This window comes from Hesperophylax consimilis, chromosome 9 (genome assembly GCF_061612785.1).
Source record: "Hesperophylax consimilis isolate HC1 chromosome 9, BYU_Hcon_1.0, whole genome shotgun sequence".
In the NCBI taxonomy this organism is placed as follows: Eukaryota; Metazoa; Arthropoda; class Insecta; order Trichoptera; family Limnephilidae; genus Hesperophylax; species Hesperophylax consimilis.
Window position 1 is genome coordinate 38302078 of NC_142844.1, and position 9829 is coordinate 38311906.

At 36.9% G+C, this 9829-nt stretch overlaps 1 protein-coding gene across 1 annotated transcript; it reads left to right on the plus strand.

Moving 5' to 3' along the window:
• The first annotated feature begins 5359 nt into the window (after window positions 1-5359).
• Window positions 5360-9096, plus strand: LOC149421321 (uncharacterized). The gene is made up of 6 exons (XM_089635476.1): window positions 5360-5414; window positions 5986-6102; window positions 6185-6346; window positions 6565-6833; window positions 7394-7462; window positions 8304-9096. The coding sequence occupies exons 1-6, from the start codon at window positions 5410-5412 to the stop codon at window positions 8432-8434; spliced, it is 753 nt and encodes a 250-aa protein (XP_089491602.1). The 5' UTR covers window positions 5360-5409; the 3' UTR covers window positions 8435-9096.
• The last annotated feature ends 733 nt before the right edge of the window (window positions 9097-9829 follow it).

Genomic DNA, 9829 nt, shown 5'->3' on the forward strand with positions numbered 1-9829 from the left:
CAATTGTTTTAGGGCGAAGCCGAAAACACGAATTGCATTTATGTACTCAATTTCTTATTAAACTACGGGCTGACAGTATCCAATATTTTTGCCTCAAAATAGACATTAATAATGCGGGACCCGAATGACAATGAATTTTATGATAATGATCAACCAACAAATTCAAAACGTGATCCTTTCGCGGGAGAACTATGGGGTGCTTTTGATCATAATTTAAATCCGAATAAACTAAACGACCTTCCAACCTTATGATTCCGTCATTCGAGAACGGTCTCAAACGTTGAAATACGGGTTTACACGTCTTTCCTTGTTGTAGATTTATCAATTCCCCGGGAAAGTACGCTCGTTGTATTTCGCGCAATATTTTAAGCTCAACGAACTCTAAATCTGACCCACTTATATATTTTTGATATGGCAACACCTTAAGAAAACGAAATACGTAAACCAAACATCGTAATAATTTATTCCACGAGGAAAAGCGCTTTGACAGGGTTAGAATATCATATTCTTCTAAACCAGAAGTCATTACTAACGAAAAAGACTTCTGGTTGGGTAGTTCTGTCACCATGGTAACATCAAATGTGGTAATGGGCGACCGATCAGGCCTAAATTTCATCCACGGTGGGCCATGAAACCATAGCGGGTGATCTAAAATTTGATTGGGGGTAAGCCCTCGTGACAGACAATCAGCGGGATTATCTGTGCCTGCTATATGATTAAAACAGGTAGCCGATAATTCAGATTGAATTTTAGCAACTCTATTAGCCACGAATGTCCCCCAACGGTGCGGAGAAGACTGAATCCAACAAAGTGCTACAGTGGAATCAGTAAATGCGTAAATATTTTCAATTTTCTAGAATTTTTCTAAGGTTTCTACTACGTTATGCATTAATTTTGCAACTATTAATGCAGCGCAAAGTTCTAATCGTGCGAGAGAAACAATTTTCACAGGAGAAACCTTCGATTTTGCACAAGCAACATGTACTCAAATTGCTTCACGATTTTGGACATGGAAATACACTATACCTCCATATGCCTTTTCGCTGGCATCTGCGACGGGATTTTCATCATCCCAATCGCATTTGTGTAGCCACAATTGCTTAATTAAAAGCTTGGCATATTAAACGACAGGCGCGATGAAGCCCATAATATCCCATATTTTTGCGACACAAGACAATATATTTCGTTTTGTACAACCTGTTTTAGGTGTAGAAGTGACGAACGAGAATAAATCGGAATTTAGTGACCAGTATAAGCCCAATATTTTATGCATGCTCACTTCATCAAATTCCTTTATCGCTGATAAGCGATGCGAATCTGGAATAGATTCCAGAATATCTTGTGAATTGCTGGTCCACTTGACGAGGTCAAATTGGCCAGTCTTCAATAATGCGATTAACTGAGAGGACGTTTCCTTTGCACCCTCTTCAGTTTCCATGCTATATACAAAACCATCCATAAATAAAAATTCTTCAATAATTTTCTTTGCCTCAGGAAAAGCTTCTCCTTCATCGGAGGCCAATTGCCTGATAGTGCGTAAAGCTTGAAATGGGCTGGGGATGTAAGACCAAAACAAATGCGGTTAAACTCATAAGTTTTAATATCTTTGCTGGGCAAGAAGCGATACAAGATTCGTTGATATCTCCGATCACTATCTTTCACTCCTATACACAAAAACATTTTGCGTATATCAGTTGAGAAAGCTATTGGGAATACACGAAAATTCATAATTATATTAAATAAATTTCCCTGTAAATTTTCCCCACTATATAAAATATTATTCAATGACACGGAAGTGCTTGTTTTTGCGCTAGCGTCCAGGACTATTCTCAAACTGGTCGTGATTTTATCCTCTCGTACAACTCCATGGTGCGGAATTATGTATGAAGGCATCTCATTTCCTTCATTTGAAGTGCTGAGAGTCAAATAATCCTTCTCTAAATATTCATTGATAATATTATTATAAGCTTCTCTTAATTTTGGAGAGGCTTCCAATTTACGTTCAAGACATAAAAAACGTTTCTTTGCCATTGCAAATGAATCCCCAAGGGTTGAAACATCCCCTTTAAATGGCAAAGTTACTATATATCTTCCATTTTCAGAATCTCTTGTGGTTGTTCTTTGATATATTTCCTCACATTCACGATCTTCAGGACTTTTAATAGACGGTACGTTTACCTCTTCTAATTCCCAAAATCTTTTGAGACAAATATCATCTGGTTCGTTTAGCATGGCACAACAAGATACCCTAACATTATCCTCAACCCGAGTTGGTGCTGATCCCAAAATAATGTATCCTAGAACTGTTTCTAAAGCATGCAGATTATGCCTCTGAAAAGGGTCTTGAACCCTTTTTTGACAAAAGGAGATGCGGGAAGAGCTGGGCTCCTAGCAACATGTCAATTTCTCCTGGTTCTCCATATGACTCATCCGCTAACGGTAAGTCATTCAAATATGACAATGAAGGTACATCAACTTTGGTGGTAGGTAAGCGGTCAGTAACTTTATTCACAATCAATGAAGTAATGTTATAATTTATTGCTCGATTGAAACGAGAGTAAATTTCGGTCTGTATGGAGCCTGTAATGGGCTTAGACGATCCTCCAATACCCTTAACGGTGGAACAAGACGGGCGTTGATATTCAAAAAATCCTAATTTTCTACAACAATCCCGAATAATGAAATTGCTCTGAGATGCGCTGTCCAATAAACACCTAACGAGATGTTCATTTCCTTGTGCGTCTATTATTCCCACTCGTGCGGTAGCCAGCAATACAGTACAATGTGTCTTTAGATTATGAGATCGAACAGTTGAAAAAGTACACAAAACTTCATCAGAATCGGAGCAGCCCGGTTTTGGATCATTCGATTGATCAGCTTTCTGGTTTTCAATTCTTTGGGCATTTTGAGAGTCTGACTGCCCCTTGTGTGATGCACCCTGTTTTTCAAAATGTAACATTGTATGATGAAACTTGTCATTACACTGATGAAAATTTTGATTTGAATTGCAAGTCCTAGCCTTATGTCTATAACTAAGGCACCTAAAACAGAATCCCTTGCTTTTGATAAAATTGAACCGTTCCCTTACAGTCAATTTTTTAAATTCTGAACATTTAAACAAATTTCCATGCGATAGATTATTGCAAAGTAAACATTTAATAGGCTGACGATTTTCCTCACTACCAGCGCTCATATAGGCTTGCGTCGATCTTTGTGACCGTTTTGACGTTTCACCTTTATTTTCCATCGATTTCCTTGAAGAACGGGTTCTTTGCAAGATCTTAACTTGTTCCCGCACAAATTTCACCAAGTCTTCAAACGAGGGGAATTCATTTTCCCGATTGTATGTTTCGAATCCTTTCACCGAGTCCATATCAAGTGTTTTCAATGCAATGTGTAAGAAAATAAAGTCACACAAATTATCTAAATTTACATTTTTTTACGGCTGCCACTGCCGACGCAAAATGATCAATGAAGGATTCCAGATTATTGATATTGGCGACAGCAAAGGATTTAAAATCCAAAATTTGATCGATATATGCAGAAGATATTACTCTTTTGTCGTTATATTTATCGATCAACAAGTTAAAAATAATTTCGTAATTTTCGGGGGATAAAATGATCCCGGCGAACGTTGATTTAACACGGTTACTGATTATTCCCAACAAATAATATAACTTTTCTGAATTCGAAAGTGTATCGTTATTGTGTACGGTGTTAATAAAACTTGAATAAAATATGGGCCAATTTTTTATTTCCCCATCGAAATATGCCAATTCAATCGGTGGGAGTTTTACACTACATTTTTTTGGTTCACTAGCCACCCGCGAAGTGTTTTCCCGATTCAATGATATTTTCCTTTTAATATGTCCGTACATATCGTCGAACTTGAACCATCTTTCAAAATCAGGTTCAAAGTTTGAATCGATTTCCAAATTTAATATATTTATTTGTTGAGATATGTCCTCATACTTACTTAAAGTCAAGTCTAGAGTTTCAACTAACGAAAGAAACTCCTCTAGAATACTCAAGTCGGAAATTTTATTTGATAGTTCAAATAACTTAGTAAGACGCGCATCTAACGCATCTCGTTGAGCCGTCAGTAATTTCAACTTTTTTTCTTTAGTAGCCATTATTTAGCAATAAATAATTAAACCAAATAATTAATTTTAATTTAAATAACGCTATAATTTAATTAACGGTAGCATAATTGATTAAAGTAAACAATTCTTCTGAGAAGTGTTTCCAAATTAAACTCAATAACAACTGAATTATTATTCTTGTTTACCAACTATTATTATAGCGGTCGTTAATACATACCTACCTACTTAACGCTAGCGAAGTATGTACTCGTATTATTAGAATTCAGTATTGAATACAAGTACCTACTTAGACAATACGATTCCTTGCGTTAAACCAGGTACCTACATACACGATTAAATTATTGTCAACCTATAATTTGCAACGAGGAATTAAATGTAATCCGTTTTTAATATAGCTATTTGACGGACTAAATTTTAACCCATTTATAATGCAAATGCCATGATTTTGGTACAAATAATGATTATAGATTGCAATTGCGAACGAAAGTAATACAATATAATCCGGTTCGAAATTGGACCAATTTGATGGTGGTGCGCAAATCCTTTGTTCGCAATTGTGCGGGGGTGCGGATGCGGTGGTGCGATATAGACTAAGACAAACAAAAAAACGAATTGAATTGCCTTAGTGTTTGCAAGAGGAAATGATTGGGAAAGGCCAAAGACTTACCCTGGTCTCGTCCTCCATAAGCCGCTGGTTCTTTACACTTATCAGTTTGCATACAATTAACATTCGCTCACTTAACACAAAACAAAAACAGTGACATTCACTGTGGCGGGTAAAACGTTTCACTGGACGATGTGTGCTCCAAAAACAATCACAGCCGAGTTCAACATATGCGGGTTTCAAGATGACATGAATGTTCGCGGTAAGAATGCAACGATAACAATGCTCCTTGTCTTTGGGCCCGGGTCAAGGAAAGGGGACAAGGGGCAAAAGAGGGGTGAAGGGTACACATTTTAAGGCTATTCAATTTTAAACCTCACGCGCAACTATATGGCATCGCCTTAACCACTGGAACGATTTCGGTCGAAAAATCGACCACTTTTATTTTTCTGCGATTGATATCGGTCCAAAAATGGACCGATTTTTCTACCATTCGTAAAATATTTATTGTAATTATTTAAAACGTTTCCATGGCCAGCTACTTGTTTTATCGAATAGCTGATAATATATTCTCTTTGTCTATGAACTTATCCGTTGTCTTTGAAGTGTTATTTAACGAGTTTTCGCGGTTTTTTTATGGCGTCCTGTCAAAAACAAAATTATAAATTTTCAACATTCACGAAATTTTGGACTCTTCCTAAAATGCCGTAAGTAATTAATTTATTGGGTTTTTAACGCATAATTATATATCTGTGTAATCATGATTGACTTATCTATCTTTGAAATGCGTTTTTAATTCGTTTGTTTGTATTATATTGTTTTGGTTGAAGTTTTTGTGTAAGATTACGTCAACTGAAGACGTCATCTGTTTTTGATTTACAATAATGTCTTAAATACTGCACTCGCGCATTTGAAATATAGATATTCCATCACAGTGATTCAAAACAAAGAGATATATATAAGTTTTATTTGAATTGGTTCATTATTAATACAGATATTTGCTAACCAATTATTTTAAGTCATATGTCAAAAAGTTGACTCTTTTTCACATGTAAAATGGTGTAAAGCCTTCGTCACACAATAAAAATTTAGTAATTTAGTTGTATAATTAATTAATTTGTTTACTTTTACCAAATTTGTGCAGAAACAGCTGTCGTCCAGGGAAAGGGATCACTCCACAACCCAATAATTATTTTCAAATTTTATATTAGTGCAATATTTAACAAAATTTAAACATTTAAGTACTTACATTAAGTGTTTTCAATTTAAAATTTATAGAGCGGTGCTGACTGCAAGAGGAGGCAGAGGAAAAGGGAGACGTGGGGTACGAGCTGGTGCCGGACTACCTGCACGTGGACGTCAACGCAGAGCTGCAATTGCAGCCTCGTCTGGAGTGTTAGTATTTTTTAATGTTTTTTTATGAAAGTACTTTGCTGTGGCCGTTGAACTCATCATATATTTGTATTTATTTAAACAGCGACCCTGCTTTGCTACTGGTGCGAGAGGATCGCGTCAAGGCCCTAAAGGCTGTTAGGGCCCTGCCTGCTTCCATCCGGCTAGAGCTGGAAAGCCGAAAATTCAAGAAGCAGGCGGCGCGCATTTTGCTCCCTACCGCACCTCCAAGAAAAACTAAACAAAAGTAAGTAATCGTATTTAGATGCTTGGTACAATATTATTGTTTTTTCCTGACAGCGTTCCACTCTTACAGTGAGAGTTGGTAAGTTCAGCGCTCTGTGCATTTGGCACATTCAGTGCATATTTTACAGAGTTCTTATTTTATTGTTTATTTACATACTGTACTTACTGTTTCACACGTGAATGAGAACAATTTTCTATGATTTATGTAAATGTTTTCAGAATTCCATCTCCGGAGAGAACAACGTGTCCCTTTTCACAAGGGACGCCTTCACCGTTGCCACGACCCGTACCACCACCGTGGATGTCCACTCCCGCACAGACCCAATCAACGGCTCCCAATGCACCAATTATGCCTATCCGTGCAGCATCTCCCGAGCCGTTACCTGGGACATCGCGGAGTGGGGAACTCTTCTCTCCGGAAGCCGGCTATCACAGCGAGCTGTGGGTGGACGTACCATTCTACGAAGAATTGTCGGCGTTTGGGAACGGTGAGTTTATTTTTTGAAATGTCATACCAGGGGCTCAATATAAAATCAATTATCTATATTTTATATTGATATCCCTAGCACAGTTTCACTGTTGGTATATTGGCAGGAAATAAGCATAGTACTTAAAAATTCCACATAACAAACATACAAAATGTATTGTTGTTATGTCGTGGATGCATCATTACACATCTTTTTTCTGTAACGGGTATTGCAGAGTGAGAAATAAGACATGCCGAACTTCTTTGCGAGGATTACATTTGATTCACCGGCTTCTAAACGGTGTAATACAGCATTTTTTTCTTAAATTGAAAAAACACTTTCGCTTCACGGGACTCATTGTGTTGCGAGGCTGTATTGGTAGGTGGGTTTTGTAACCGGACAAATTATCATTAAAATAGGTCGCTTTACGTAGTTGGTCACTTTAAACGGATACGTTTTCCTACTAAAAGCTATGAAACCTTACTAGAGTTTACATTATCGTCACTTAAAACAGTAGACCGTTAAATGCAAAGTCATTATATCCAAATTCTACTGTAAATTTGTGTTTTCTTTTATTTCAGAGTCAGACATGGGCAGAAAAAGTAACGTGGACGAGGCAGCTGTACTAGAAGAGTCTGTACTTGGAAACCGTGAGTTATAAAACTAACTAACTTACCTTCACGCCATTTCGGTAGGCAGAGAGGATGAACCACCATGCAACTCGATCTTGGCACACACACTCTTTTCTTCATTCCATACCTACCTGACTGTGCTATTCTGACTCCTGACATTGCCCGCCTCAAGTATTTGATTAACTTTTTATATTTTTTTTTATATGAATACCTCACAAGAGCCTCAGCTGGAGCCAGTGAGACTATGGCATCCCCAATTGGGGGATGTTGTGAGGCTGAAGGTAAGTGGGGAAGGGAAAGAGGAAGATGGGGAAGTACCTGGCTATTCAGATCTAGTCACTAAACACGGCTAAAGCCATTTGGAGCAACGTTTCAATTCTGAATGGTGGTCTTACACCAGGGCGATACTGGTAGTATCTTCCACTCTGGAACGTGCCGCAAATATACTATATATTATTTTAATTATTATTTTAATTAATTAATTGTGAAATAACACAAATCAATCAAATAAAATTTATTTGCGCACGCCGGGTTCGAACCGGCGACCTTCGGAATGGCAGTCCAATGCGTTACCACTGGACTATGCCGGCCGTCAAAAGCCATTTCAAGCAACGTTTCAATTCTGAATGGGGTCTTACACCAGGGCGATACTATGGGTATCTTCCACTCTGGAACGTGCCGCAAATATAATATATATTATTTTAAATGAATTTTGTGTGAAAATAACACTAATTATTCAAATATAATTTATTTGATTTGATCCCGCGACCATCGTATTGCGAGTCATAAGCCGTACCAGAGGCAGTGGGTTATCGTAATATAGACACATTAAATTAATTTGGGTTTTCTGTTGTTTCAGAAATGGACAGATCGAGCGACGAGGATGACGAAGCGAGTGACGTCGACCACGAAGAGAGCGATGAGGATACATGCCACCAATACCTTATCATAATATTATCAACGTTTCACCTAACTCCGCTATGGCCATAGACTTTAGTAGACAAGACCAGGTAGATAGTGAGGCAATGCGTTTGATTCTGCCGCCTGAAGGTTACTCTTTCGATTGGTCTAATGATATCTTACGTTTTACTGGGATAAGGGAGACTTTCACAGGCACGCCGGGACCAACTTTCAATACCGACGAAATGGGCAAACCTGTGGATGCCTTTCTTAAAATCTTTGATGCAGATTTCGTTGAACTGATCGCGAGAGAGACCAACAGGTATGCAGATCAATGGATTGCGAAAAAACAATTTAAGCGTCATGCGCGTACCAATAAATGGGCTCCCACGAATAAAGAGGAAATGTATGTATTCTTGGCAATTTTAATGTATCAAGGTATTAGTCTTTTCCAGATCTAGTCACTAAACATAACTAAGCCAATTCAAGCAATGTTCAATTCTGAATGGTGGTCCCTCACCAGAGCGATACTCAGAATCTCACTCTATAGCGAGGCACAATGATATTATTATGTATTGATTTTCTTAAATTATGAATAAACCAATAAACTGAATACATTTTTATTATGACAAAGTGTGTAAACAATGTTTAAATCAAAATACTGCTCTTTCATTGTAACCATACAACTGTAATATTGATTTAAAAGGATATTAGGGCTTAATAAATAAATCAATTATTGGTTCCATCAATTATTTTCCCCTCATCCATTTTTTTTCGATACCTTTGCGTTTAGATATAAAATTATCACTATGATTTTATTTGCCATTCTACGGTCATACAAAGGTTTGATATATATATACAAATTTATCATCATTTTACATATTCCGATATACCCTATGTAGATTGACCTTAAGGTAGCTGTCAGTAGTGATTTTTCGTCAAATATTGGTGAATATCATCAACTTTCAAAGTATCCCCCTGAAATATTGGCAATGTTTATATCTATGATGTATATCTCATTTTAAGCCTTATTTCCTCGTTTTGCACGTTATATAAAAACATGGTTACAAATCTCCAGTTCTAATTTACAATTATTTAAAAAGTAGCACCATGATTTTGACATCGTGAAATAGGCTCTCTGTATAATTCAACAAATGAATAAAATAAAGCCAACACGGCGACTATGCTTATTAATAATTGTAGACAGTTAATGTATCTTCCTAACGTAATACCAGTTTTTGTGGTAAATTTATTATATAGTATAATACAGTGATTTCAATTTTGACACGTCACGCACTCAAATTTTAAAAAATTATTTTCTAACCAAACTTTTGAAGAGAGCATAACGTACAAAAAATTATTTTCCCATTATATTCTTGCATCTGTGGTTATCAAACAGGCCATAGAGAACATAAAAACGTAGAAAATATTCTATAAAGATATTTAAAACTGCCACTGGCGGCAATTTCAAATCACAAAAACGCT

What these genes read in the sequence shown, in the direction of transcription:
- LOC149421321 (XM_089635476.1), top strand. An exon ending in ATTGCAGCCTCGTCTGGAGT is followed by an intron (nt 6,103 to 6,184) that starts GTTAGTATTTTT and finishes TTATTTAAACAG; the next exon opens with CGACCCTGCTTTGCTACTGG. An exon ending in AGAGTCTGTACTTGGAAACC is followed by an intron (nt 7,463 to 8,303) that starts GTGAGTTATAAA and finishes CTGTTGTTTCAG; the next exon opens with AAATGGACAGATCGAGCGAC.